Source organism: Vespula vulgaris, chromosome 16, assembly GCF_905475345.1.
Source record: "Vespula vulgaris chromosome 16, iyVesVulg1.1, whole genome shotgun sequence".
NCBI lineage: Eukaryota > Metazoa > Arthropoda > Insecta > Hymenoptera > Vespidae > Vespula > Vespula vulgaris.
The window spans coordinates 1756841-1771069 of NC_066601.1; the positions used below are offsets into that span (position 1 = coordinate 1756841).

Here is a 14229-nt window from a genome sequence, read left to right on the forward strand (position 1 = left end):
CAACGATTATTAATTGTTGGATAACAAACTTTTTTTCTTACTTTTTATCTACTTACTCGAATTATTCAGTTCATGATTCTATTTATAAAAAAAAGAAAAAGAAAAAGAAAAATTAATAACAATAATTATTAATTACCGAATAATACTTTTGTAAATATTAATTTATCATTAAATATTATTTTTTCAAGTCTACCAGAATTGAACGTGACTGTATATATAGTAACACTCGAAGTATTAAAAAAAGTTAAACCGTTGTACACCTTTCGCGTAAAAATGATCTCTGAACGAATTCAGATCGGATCAAGAACATTCATAAAAGAAAAAGAGAAAGAGTAAGAAAGAAATAGAGAAAATAAAAAAATATTAAATAGATACCTTAAAATATCTACTACATTTTTTAACTATTCACGGTTCATCGGTCGTTCATTCTCGATTTATTTCTTCAGATCTGACACCTTCAAGATATTTCCTTCCGTCATTGTGTGAAGCAAGCTTGTCCTAGTTTCCATTAAAGAAGAAGCTTTACTTCTTCGTTCAATGACCGAGTACTTTTAAAAGTACAAGCTTTAAAATTGTGAACATTCTAATGATGTATTTATCTCTATTTCTCTTTCTCTTTCTCTCTTTCTCTTTCCACCATTTTCTTCGCGTCTATCGTTCGTTCTCAGTCGTCTCAGTCGGTCATATTTAACGAGACGATGATTATGAACACGCATGGCTGTGGGTATACGATAAAAGTGATAAATATATTCGATAATAATATCTATTCGAGCAAATGAACGTATATGTACATATCTCATAATAGTAATAGATTATTGAACAAAATATAATAGTTTGTCAGGATAAAATAATTCAATGAATTGTTTGAAAACATTAAAAACGTCTATTTCCAGTTGACCCTTATATATATTTCGTTATAATATCGAAACATAAAATGATCCCTTGCTTGTTTGCTTCATATACATAATCAATCCCTGTATGTATAGAGTTTCTAATAAATTTACATTCCTATAACAATTAATGAGTACATCGTCGTTGTTATATTAAAGTTCTATACTGTATAAATATGGAGTTTAATTTTACGATTCTCTGCATCGTCGTACAAAATTTTGATATACTTTTTATTAAATCGATTAATACTCGAACTCGTCTTTTCATTTACTTCGAATTTTATTTATATCTGTATACCATCAATTCGTTTACGATTATAATGAGTGTTCCTTTCTCATCCTATTATTCGCAATTCGAATTTTACAATTTATCGATCATGAGAAGTGTTAATGAGCGATAATATTGTTTGTACTTAACAAAAATTGGAAACGAAGTGAAACAGTGAAACATACGAAATATATTACTCTATAATCATTATTTTATTTCTACGTTGAAATTTTCATACTATTTAATACTTATATAATATTTAACGAATAAATTAGGCGATCAGAGCCGATAGGATTTATTAAAATATCTAATTAATTAAACAAATACGCAGGATGTTCCATAAGAAAATAAAAATCATTAAACTTTCGATTTAATCGTAAATAGCTTCGTATTCTTAAAATATTTCGAACGTAAAGTCACGAAACTTTTTTTTAATGAATTTCTTCTCTCTCTCTTAAAAAACGCGAGATATTCAACAAGAGCCCAACCAATTTATAATCAGCTTATATAGACAATGTATAAGAATGTCTGTGCGATATAGTAACGAATATAACAATAGAATTACCCTGAAATATCCTAGTCTTTTGATCATAAAGATCTTGAAGGATCATTAAGAAAAATTTTACGATGGCTTACCTTCGGTTTATTTCATTTTACAAAATTTGTACGTTTAGGGATTCGATGTGGAATGAGAGGAAAGAGAAAAATAAAAAATTCAAGAAAGAATAGTTGAGGTAAAGATTAAGAATTAAGAATGGGTATGGGTTTATTGGACTGTAATGCTATAACTAATACTCGAGTTTCGTACTCGTCTTTTTTTCTCTCTCATTGAAACGGCTCGAACTTTGCCCTTTTTCTAGAAAGCTACTGGCGAATGGTAATAATTAATAGCTTCTGCTTTCCGCATTTTTTTATCTTCTTTTATTTTCTTTTCTTTCTTTTCTTCCTTCCTCTTTTTCTTTTCTTTTTTCATTTCTTTTTTTCTTTCTCTTCACTTTGACGAACGAAAGAAAAGTTCTCCTTCTCGTTTTTCCAATATCGCATATTCTCGTTTTCGTGTGTTAAAAACATCCCTCCCTCGCATGATCGATTCTTGTGTTTTCTCTTTTAGCTTCTTTATTTTATTTATTTATAAATGTTCTCTTTTTCTTGCGTTAGAGACATTGATAAATATATATATCGATGAATAAAAAAAAACGATGATAATAATATCACATTATTATTAATGAAATATTTCGAAAGATGTAAAATAATAATCTTAAAATGTGCCATTAAAAGGGTACAGGTAGTTGCAATATTAAAACTGTTATAAAAGTCCTTTTCCCCACTTTTCTTCAAACCATTTTCTTCAAACCATTTTCCCTCTCTTCAAATTTTTCCTTCCTTCTGATTGGACATTGGACGAACCATCCAACTGTATAAATAGCGACTGTAACTTCGACGTTCAACTTAGTCTGACTTAGAAGACTGTGAGAAGAAGAGATCTAATTCTCAAAATCATCGAGTAATATATATACTTCGTACGTATATATTTAAAATTCTTCATACACATACCAAACGATCATCATGACTATACCTACAAATAATCGAATTGATCTAAATAATTACCAAATGAATTATAGAGGAAATCAACTGAGGAGTTTAGAACCTATTTATCGAAATGAAAACGAAGATAATGATGGTGAAAATAATAATGAAAGTATTGACGTTAATGATAATACAAATTATGAAACTATTAATCTCGAAGGCCTTAACGTAATTTATAGAAGCAATTACGATGACGACAGTAATAACAATAACAATAATAATGTTGAAATCGTTCCAGTAGAAAGTGATTATCAAAATAATAATCTGGAAGAAGATGGAAGTACTATAAATGAAAATCGAATGCATGCAATCACATTGCTGCACAATATGCTTAGAAGACTTCATGCATCGCATCCTAATGTGCTTCAATGTACTTGTAATTCAGTGTTGTATGATATGTAAAGTGCCTAAGGTATTTACCACATAAACAAGATCAATCTTTCTTTTGGATTCGTTTACAAGAGCAAACCTTGGAATCGACGCAACCCAGATACAACCCAGATGCAACCCAGACGCAACCCAGATGCAACTCAGATGCAATTCAGAAGACGTGACCTATTTTTTTCATCTTAGATAAACGTTATTGTTGTGATCATAATATCTAATACTGTTTTCTCTGCTAAACACTTTTTACTGATTTTTCTTAACGAATATTATGTTAAAAAAAATTTACAGAATTGTAAGTTAACACGCATAAAATGAATGTACAAAATATTCATACTCTTATAATTTTCTATTTATATGGATATATTTCTTTATCACTTTTGTATGCATGCATGTATGTATGTATGTTTGTGTGTGTACGTATACCTTTTTACAAATGTGTATAATTTAAGTGTAAGGTAATATTCTTTGTCAAATGATATTTACTAAAGCTTGTATCACTCGTACAATTTATATATCGATTTACTTATCATCATATACATAATGCGTCGTGAGCATTTAGTAATACCTCTAATAATCATTATTTACTCAAAACTGAACATATTTGTATCTTTGGATCTATGTATGTAAATTTGATTGTAACAAATGAACGATATGATACGAAAATAAAAAAAAGAAGTTTTTAAGATTCAGACAGTGACACTGTGTAATCGTTTCATTTTTATTAATACTATGCTAATTTAAAAGTCAATTTGATACTTTATTATAAAGACAAGATAGAAGAGAAGCAGCTGCCCGATCGCGGACGCTTTATATTGCGCTTATGAAATAATTTGAAATTCAAAATGATATTTTTGTTTCTTGAAATTAAAATATTCTTCTCGATGGATTTATAAAGCTCATTTAAAAATAAAAAGTAAAAGAAAAAGAATTGCGAAACATATTAATTTCTATCTTTGAAACGTTCTTAAGGGATTATATATAATAAACTTTTAGAAAGTTAAAAAAAAATCTTTCAAAAATATCTTTATTCGATAATTTAAAAATGTTCATTGAAAACAATTTGAAAAATTCCAGATTGAAATCGATTCTGCCGAATTCGATATTACTTCTACCTTAAAACTTAAACGCTGTTTTTTCAAAACTGTTTTTCAAAAATTTGAAAGACATTCGATAATTCGTCATGCGGAAATTTTTTTTTTAATCATAGTTTATTTTCTTTTTTATTCATTAAAAAACTACCGAAATGTTTTATCGAAATTCAATAGCTCGTATTTTTTTATTGAACGAAAATATTAAAATTGTTTTTCTTTTTTTTTTTGTGTAATGTACTTTAATGACTTCTTGTTTTGTAGTTTTTTATTCATTTTCGATAATTCTCCGAGGAGATAATATTGGCACTACAAACGACGTACAAATCTACTTTACTTGGTTCGACATCGTTAATTCCTAAAGAATAATGATCAGTTTTAATTCGTTTGTTTCTTTTCTAACAAAGAAAACATTCTTCGAATTACACATTATCACGTGTATTTAATGATTTTTTTATTGACGAAATAAATTACATGTGAAAAAAAGTAATCATAAAAATAGCCTTTTACCGGTGCATCTAAGCGCACGGAATCACTTGAAATTTTCTTTATTTCAAGAGAAGAAGACACTTTTCGATAGAAAATCTCTGGGAAATTCGTCATAATAGTAGGCTTATCGCATAAGTATCGAGTAGCTTGATGGCGTATTGCGGTAGGATAAGTGGCTTTAATCCAGCTTACCTCCAAATTCCATGATCGATATGAACGCCAGAATCAAGGCCCTTTGAAGCTATGTACATACCTTGCAACGATTTGTTTTACTGCAAATAATCGGATTTTCTCGATCGGTAATCCATGCCAACAGTATGGAAACCTTCCGTTCCGTTTCGAAGTTTTTATGCTAAATCAAAATCCATTCTCTCCTTTCATCATCCTCCCGTCGTAATATTCTCTGTATAAATAAAAAATATTAACTCCGAGAAGAAACTTCTTTATTTTTTTTCCATTCGTTTCGATTGCCACGTTAGAAATATTTTCTCGCGAGAAAATTTATTAGAATCATTAACTGTGCTTTAATTCAAACGTAATAGCTATAGCAATACCCATGTAATAATAACAAAAAAAAAAAAAAGAAAAAAAAAGAAAAGAGAAGAAGATATAAATCAGGACCGTATCGAAAGGTTGTAGGTAGTAAAGTCGTATCGATACCACCTTTAGGTGACCTTTTTAAAACTTTTCTCCATTCAGATTTTCAATGGGCTCTTTCCTCGTAAAAGGTGAAATAATTTACGACTTTTAATCTCGGCCAAGATATTCTAACGACGACGAGTTAAATAAGTGGCAACCATCTATGTATGTATCTAAGTATTATGTATGTTACCGTGAGAGGACACGCTACAAGCAATAAAACTTTCTCGCTCGACAATACTACGGTCGCTTAATTACCTCGCAATTTCGTACGATCCTTTACGAAAAGTCTACGAACATTTCGATTATACTCGGCGAGTTTGATCGTAAAAACTTTTATTGAGACTTGCCTTCCACCCTACCCTTTAAATTCTACTATTTCCGTTGTATGACACACTTAAACATATAAATTCGTGTCTCTTAAAATCCATTTTTCTTCTTTTTCTATCTCTATTTTTCTATCTCTCTCTCTCTTTCTATCTCTCTGTCATTCATTCTTTTTCGATCTCCTTTTTCGCAACCATGTACAACTCTTTTTTTGGAGGTGAGTAAGGGGAAAGGGAAAGAAATCCTTTTGAATATTTCAAATCGAAACTTGCTCGTGCGTTAAATATTCGCTCTTGAACGATCGAAAATTGTATTACCATGAACGTTCTTCGCGCTACTTTTCAGGTCAATCCGCGCTTACCGGAGAGTATCTCGTATAATTCGAGTTACTCTGTGATTTACGATAGCCGAAGCTCGACGGTTTTTAGACCGCGTACTTCGTTATCTATCGCGTTGCATGTAAAATATCGAGAAGATCGGTAAATGGGGACACGATCGAGCTACGAGAAAAAATATTGAAAATCGATACGACTCTTTCTGACTAAAAAATAAAACTAAAAAATAATGAAATATAAAAAAAAGAAATATATATTTAAATATATATATATATATATATATATATATATATATATATATATATATATATGAGATCGCATGATTAATTAAAGAACTAATTAACTAAATCGATAAGACTCTTTTTGACTAAAAAATAAAAAAAAATAAAATAAAGCATACACCTATGTATAATAATTATATATGCTAATGACCGTAAAATTAATTAAACGTAGAACTAATTAGCCAATACGAATGACTGAGATTAAATCAGGAATGTGTAGAATTAGGAATTTCGATTATAAGATTTTAATTCGTTCTTTAATGCATGTTTGTTCTACTCTTTATTAATTTTCTCATAATTTCAAATATTAATGTAAAATTATGTTTCCGATCCATTCAAATTCACTTTTCGCAAGTTCAAACAGATTAATTTATCCAACATCGTATTACCGTACCCGAGGCGACATTGAGGCAACGTTAAATTAACTTAGAAATGAAACTAGATCAATTTCCCTTGCTTACGTTTAAACGCTATTATCATCTCGAGTATCATCATGATGGGGGTAGATCAGAGAAAATTTTCTATTTGTCTTCGCAATCATAACAATCTCATTCTCGTAATATAAATTTACATTACTTTTTTTTTTTTTTAATTCAAGAATATCATGCATACAAACGTTATGAATTCTCCTGAAGCTGTAAGAGATAAACAAAAGATCATAGTAATATCATTCGAATATGTTTAAAATCCGACAAATATTCTCACTACGGAATCAAAAAATTACGTCAAAGAATTCAAATTTGTAGAATCAGAAAGAGGAAGAAAAAGGAGAAAAAGAAGAAGAAGAAATAAAAAAAAAAAAAAGAAGAAGAAGGAGAAAAAGAGGAAGAGAAAGAAAAGAGAAAGCCTGGAGTGAATTGTTATCACGAAAAGAAATTTTTTCTGAATACTTTACAAAAACTTTTCCTATTCGTTTTACCATGAGAAAGAAAGAAAGAGAAAGAGAGAGAGAAAGAGAGAAAGAGAAAGAGGAAGAGCGAAAGAAAGAAAGAGAAAGAGAGAAAACAGATAGGAGAGAGTTATGCTAGCAGAGAGTTTGCTGGAAGAAGTTATGCTGACTGAAAAGTTTGACGGTGAGGCGCAATGTAAATTTCTCATACAATTTTGTCGGTACACATCCGCCATAAACATATTACCAGGTAGAGAATAAAGGTAGGATGAGGGTAGAGTAGAGAAATACTTTCTTCCATAACGAGAATGAAGCCCTCGACAATTCATGCCTCGTATTTTCAAAATTGCAGCAATTTTCTTTCTTTTCTATTCGACTCGGAATCGTACACGTAAACTAGAATACCGTATACGTTATACTTTTTTGAAATTTTGACGTATTATATGTTCTTATAGCATTTCCCTTTAGAGATTTTTATTATGTAAATAAAGAAAAACGTGTTTAAAAGAGGTAACTATGATAAATATTATAACGAACGTGTTTCTGTACGTAATATTAGCATTAATCTTACAATCAATTTTTATACGTATATATGTATATATATGTGTATGTATGTGTGTGTTCATGTTTGTTGCAATTATTTGTTGCAATTTTCTTTCATACGCATCGATCTAGAATATTAAACGAAAACGTATTACTTTTGTGAATTTTTAGGATTTATATCTTCTTATAACATTTCCCTTTAGAATGACATAATGTGAATAAGGAAACTTTTAAAAGTGATCGATAGTTAACATCATAACAAAGATATTTGTAAAATGATTTCAACATTAATATTATAGTTAATGTTTATATATTCCTTTGCATCAAAATATTAAAATTTAACTTGGTAAAAATTATTTAATCGAAATAAAATTACATATATTTAAGATTATTATATCATTTCGCACGGAAATGTTTGTTAATAAATTTTTAGTAACATTACTCGTAAATGTTTATTTTTCTTTCTCTCTCTCTCTCTCTCTCTCCCTCCCTCTCGTTAGCCTTCAAATCAAAACTTGTAACATTTACATGTTTCAAATTCGTATCTGATATCTGCATATTCAAACAGATTATCATATTAAAAATTGTAAAAAAAGAGCTGCAGTTACTAATTTAGTGCATATACCTACGAAATCTGTTCTCATTCGGTTCTTCGATGTGTGGTTATACTTATACATATATATACATACATACATATATATATATAAATGTGTATACCTGTATGTTTGTGTGTATGTACGCGTCTATGTTAACACGAACATTGAAGTCTCGCACACCGGTCCGGAACCGTAGTCTAAATCAAACAGCACTGCAAATTGCAAATGAGAGCTAATTGCTTTCGTGCTTTACTTACAACCGCAGAAACGTTTTAACAGGCTCTGACGCGCCAGAGTGTTCGTAAACGGGATGGCCGCTGTGTGTTACAGGGAATTTAATCCCAATAAAGGACCAACCAATGGAACTTAACTTCCGACTATCGTATCGCGCTTGGAACTTCAATCGAATAATACGATTGAACGCGTATCCTTTCCCACCAACGATTCCACGATTTGATTGCTTAGATTTTCGAATTGCCCCTTTCGAGTTCTGACTCTCAGAGGTTTAGAAGTTTACAGTCCCGACATTGTGGCGAAAGTGAACTTACGTATGTACGTATACAAGAGAGAAAGAAACTCGATACACTGAACATTGAACGAATCAAAGATAAAAATTTTAATCGCCATTTTAAAAATGCAATTATGCAATAAAATCATAAGTATATATACATAAGTCAATAAACTCTTCTTCTTTTTATCTCCTTATCTTAAAACAACTATTAAGAAAACCACACAGAAAATCGTAAAATATTAAAAAAAAAGAAAACAAATTAACGCTGATCAACACGTTGAAAATAATATCGAGAACTGATGAAAGCAAACTCGAGATATTTTTGTTCTTTTTCTTTTTTGTATCATTCATTTTGTCATCAATGATGTATATAATGAAAGAGACGAAGAACAGATATTAATAAACTAAATCGATTTACGAAATAGTTCTCAGTTACGAATAGGATATCAAAAAAAGTATCTTAAGTATACATTATAAAAAAAATCTTTACAAATAAATCTTTTTCTTTTTTCCTTTCTCCTCCCATTGCTTCACCAACAGAAAAAAAAAAGAAAGAAAAAGAAAAAAAGAAAGAAAAAAATACCAGCACAAAGCTGACGGAAAAGCCATAGGTTATAGTCGTAGCATTCATAGCGTTGCGTATCTGTTTACAGAACGTGTTTGTTTGTATGCCGGCGGTAGTTAGTGTGTTTGGTTCGATGATACAATTGTATGCACAGTGTGGACTCTATTTGCCAGTGCACAAGGACATACCGGAGTTGGTGTTGGTCAGTGCATAGGCTCAGTCGATAGGCGGCCGTTGAATGCATAGGCGGATATCTGTGTTTGTTCACCCAGAATACGCTTTGAGCTTTGTGCTATGACAGCGACGTTACATCTACGGATCTAGCCGCAAAGTTGAGAGCGGATCGTTCGATCACGATCTTAAGCCGACACTACAGCCTCCCGTTACGTCATCGAGACACGATCTATCTACATACACTATAAGTATCTATTAACTGCTTCATAATTATCTATAATATCTACTTTTTACAATGTTTAAAAATAAAAAAAATTACATCGTGTCGTTTTAGAAATATTTGTTCACACTTACGAAACGAAGGATTATTTTCCGCGTATTAATGGAAATTTGTTAATCTACTCTACAAAGTAAGATAAGTAGATAGTGGTATCTGTTTATACCATTCCCACAGGGTGTATCTATCTACGTATGTATGTATGTGTGTATGTATGTACAGATTGGAAGAACTAATTCCAACCACTAATGGTTCTGCCAATAGCAATGTCTTTAAGACTGAATAGTGATTATCGTTCGTAAGAGAGATCGAAAAAGGAATCCTCTCTTTACTGATTAAAAATAAATACGAACAAGGAAATAGAGATCTTTTCTTTGGAATGAATTCAAGGATTTAACTCGAGTTAACTATTGGATTGCGATAATATTTTTTCTATCGTTTAATAGAAATTATCTTTTGTCTTAAAATAGGATTACGTATGTCGAGAAAGTTGTAAAAGTAAAAATGGAACCTTCAGAAATATTTTTATTCGATTATATTGACGTACAAGTAAGGACTTTCAACGATTCACAATAATTGCTTGTAAGGGTCATATACCATTAATAAGTATATTTGATTTTAGATGGAATTTATTGAATACTCGTTAACAAAACGCATAGATAAAGGACATAATGCCAACATTTAACGAGATTTATGCATTTTTAATCAAACATGTAGTCTTTTATAATCTGTTGAATCGGACAATAAATAAATGATGAAAGTAGGTTCTACTAAACAAAAAGAACCATGGGTTTGTTTGAGTTTTTACTTACCCTTCAAATATCAATTCATCATTCATAAGTCCATACGATCATGAGATTTTATTCTAACATTTCCAACGAACTATTCTAACGCTATCAATAAGCATCTTTCTTTTCGTTTCCATACATTTTTCTACTTGAACTCAACCCTGAACTTTCTCTTTTCTAATTTCGCCATCGTCTTTAAGAATAATTCGAGAGAAAGCATCGATTTTTTTAAATCGCTCTTAATCGAACAAATCGACTCTGCTTGATTCGAGATCAATAATTTCAGAAGCATAACGGATTGTTTCAATTTCTTTTAATTTTTTTTCCCGGGGAAAGAAATATTCCTCGAAGCATAAGCATTGCCACATGTGTTTAATAATTTTTTATTAAAAAGATAAATCACATACGATAATAAGATCGTCATGAAAATAGTCTTTCCTCTCGACCGTTCAGATATATTTAACTCGTTAACAAAGACATTAACGATGATAATCAATTATGTCAGTAAAATTAAGTGTCATGCGCTAATATAATGAAAATTTCCGAGATTTACAAAATGATTGTAAGATCTCTGATTTACGAGTCACTATCTTAAAAGTTGTCTTGTCATCCGAAACAACACAAGATACTGATTACGTACAAACCGAAATTCTTTTAGTCTGATTAATCGTTCGATCAAACATTAAAGTAATCGACGTAACAAAAGATACAAAAAAAAGATCTACTGTAGTTTTTTCAATTATGTAGTTCTCGTTGAATCTCAACAAATGTCTTACCTTTTACTTCTGGTACCAAATTAAATAAAATAAATGTAATTATCCAGACGATGATACAAAATCCAAAAAAGGGAAAGGAATGGCCATAATTGAAATATATAGCAATTAAAATATAAAGCTTACTAACGATCATCCCAAATAAACCATTAGCAATACCAATGATACAGAAACTAAGAGGTTTTACTTCGATCGAGAATATCTCGGACATCATGATAAATAGAAGATTAGATATTGAGTTAGAAAAGAAAACCAACATAATAAATGCTATTAATGGTACTAAAAAATACGTGGACACGTCTTCGTTGATATAATCTTTAACGTAAAAGAAAGAGCCAATGGTGAGATTGCAAAATCCAATTATAATACCGGATACAAATATCAATGGTTTACGACCTAATCTATGGACAATTAAGATCATTGATACAGACGATAATAATAAAGTAACACCAAAGATTATGTTAGCGATGTAATGAGACATTTTACTTGACGTTTCTTTGAATATCATTTGTCCATAAATTAGCATGGTCGTGTAACCACTGAAATGATTACATATAACCATTAAAAAGATGATTAAAAAGGCACGTCTATTTCCTTTGATCATAAATATGTCCTTCAACGTACTTCCACTTCTTGTCTGATTATTTTCTTCCTCGTTGTTCAAGGATTCAACGATCGTTCTTAATTCCTCGGAAACGTCGATTTTACCACGTAATTTTTCTAAAACGATTTCGGCTAACTCGGTTTTACCTTTCATTGCCAGATAATATGGCGATTCTGGCATGAAAGAAAAGAAAACGACGAAGCAGATCGACGGTATAAGAAAAATAGTAGCTGTTGTTGTTATCGTTAAGTAGGGTACTATTATATAAGACGACAGGATACCGAGATTGAACGTGATGCCTAATAAAGCTCCGTTAACACCACGCGTCTTCTTCGAGGATATTTCGTCCAAATATATTGGAATCACCATGAGACCCAATCTTAGAGAGATACCAGAAAAGAATCTTGCCACGTACAACATCTGCAAGCAATAAAAAGAGAGAGAAAAAGAAATAATGACAGAACGAAGATCCAATAGAAAATCGTGTGAATCGACCTTTATTCGGCTTCGTACAACCGAATAAAAATTTGACAAAGTTCTTATCTTCAATCTTATCTGTTTCTTTAAGTGATAAATAAACATATCGTAAATGTTACGAGAGGAATTTATACAAGAGATTATAAGAATATGATTTTTACCAATTAAGATCTCTTTTGTTATTTCAGACCGAAGTCATGGTTAACTTGAAATATTCTGACACTTTTGTAATTAGTAAAAAAGAAAACAAGAAAAGTCACACCTCATTTCCATTTGAAATTATTAAATCAAAATGCGAAATAAAATACTTACCGTTACGCTCTTCGCAACTATGATCAAACACCAACTGAGAACGAGTGGTAGGCCGCAAAACAATAACGTATATTTTCTCCCAATTTTGTCAATTGCAAATATATTGATGAGTGGTGCTAAAATTTGACCAAACATCATGGAAGCCGCTAAAGTTGAGATATCCGAGACGGTAACGGGAATTGGCGAATCCGGTGTTAACAATAGCAGGACTATCGGTGAATTCCATCCTAACAGTATACCAATACACAATGTTAACACGGTACCTGAAACGTTTTTTTCGAATTAACATGAATTCGAAATTTTTTTCCCTTCGACGATTTACGTAAACACGATTTTCGCACACGGAGTGCCTTACAAACGAAGATCGCTAGATACTCCCAGATTTTCGAGCCATGAGGTGACGTGTACTTTCCCTTATCCCCTTTCCCGTTCATGTCTAATTCTTTACACAAGAAAATTTGTCTATACCGACTCGAAAGAGATATTGTTGAGACCGTACTCCGTAAAAACCGTCCGTTTTATATTCGCGCGAGTAAGTACGCACGTATGCGATCGTCTCGAGCCATCGATAAGCCTCTTTTGTATTTCAATAATCTCTACCTGTGTTATATTTGAGATAACGTAAAGAAAAAAAGAAAGAAAGAAAAAAAAAGAGGAATAAAAAAGAAACGAAGAAAAAAGAAACAAAACCGAGATTGTAGTAAGAAGCATATTTATAACCAGCTTTCGAACACATGCACGTCTAACTATATTCTCACGAGATACTCATATATCTCCTCGTAAATCAAACAGCGCGTTTTCTTACTTCTTCTTCTTCTTCTTCTTCTTCTTCTTCTTCTTCTTCTTCTAGATACATACGTACTTGAAGTATACGATCTTCTCTTTTAGACACGTATGTATATACTTACGTATTGTATGTATGTATTTATCTATGTATGGATCGTGAACTGTCCATTAATAGCACATGCCAAAGATACAAACCCTTTCAATTTATTGAAACTTTTCTTTTGATATGTTTTCTTTTATCCTATTCGTATTTTTATCTATATAAGAGGAATCATTTTGGTATATTTCCGTATAGATACATATATTCACGTGTGTTGAACTTATTCAAAGGAACGTGCAACGTTAAACGACACATACAACAAAAAATGCTACAAACGTATCCGCTGTCTTATTAGTATAGTTGCCACGATTCTTTAATGTTACATGTTTCTTTCTATATCTTCGAGCATGTGCAATCACGTGTATTTAATGATATTTTCTTTTATATGATAAAAAAAAGATAGGATAAGAAAAGAGGTATAAAAAGAACTGAATAAAGCGAAAGGTGTATCTAACATTCACCGTTCTATGCGATTGATTCATAACACCTCTATATAATCGAAATTTTGATCATGTCGAAAAAAATGATATAAATGTGAAAGCT

At 31.0% G+C, this 14229-nt stretch overlaps 1 protein-coding gene across 3 annotated transcripts; it reads right to left on the reverse strand.

Annotated features, from left to right (window-relative positions):
- Window positions 1-11001: 11001 nt before the first annotated feature.
- LOC127069661 (facilitated trehalose transporter Tret1-like) lies at window positions 11002-13372 on the reverse strand. 3 transcript variants are annotated; one of them, XM_051006892.1, is made up of 3 exons: window positions 13123-13372; window positions 12801-13063; window positions 11002-12431 (listed from the first exon to the last, which is right to left on the reverse strand). In XM_051006892.1, exons 1-3 carry the CDS (start codon window positions 13232-13234, stop codon window positions 11370-11372), a joined length of 1437 nt encoding a protein of 478 aa, XP_050862849.1. In that variant the 5' UTR covers window positions 13235-13372; the 3' UTR covers window positions 11002-11369. The 3 variants fall into 3 exon arrangements, with proteins under 3 accessions (XP_050862849.1, XP_050862850.1, XP_050862851.1); XM_051006893.1 differs by having other exon boundaries at window positions 13156-13370; XM_051006894.1 differs by having other exon boundaries at window positions 13142-13227.
- Between the last annotated feature and the right edge of the window lie 857 nt (window positions 13373-14229).

What these genes read in the sequence shown, in the direction of transcription:
- LOC127069661 (XM_051006892.1), bottom strand. Translation starts at nt 13,234, where the DNA reads ATGAACGGGAAAGGGGATAAGGGAAAGTACACGTCACCTCATGGCTCG. An exon ending in TGTGCGAAAATCGTGTTTAC is followed by an intron (nt 13,064 to 13,122) that starts GTAAATCGTCGA and finishes AAAACGTTTCAG; the next exon opens with GTACCGTGTTAACATTGTGT. An exon ending in TAGTTGCGAAGAGCGTAACG is followed by an intron (nt 12,432 to 12,800) that starts GTAAGTATTTTA and finishes TATTGCTTGCAG; the next exon opens with ATGTTGTACGTGGCAAGATT.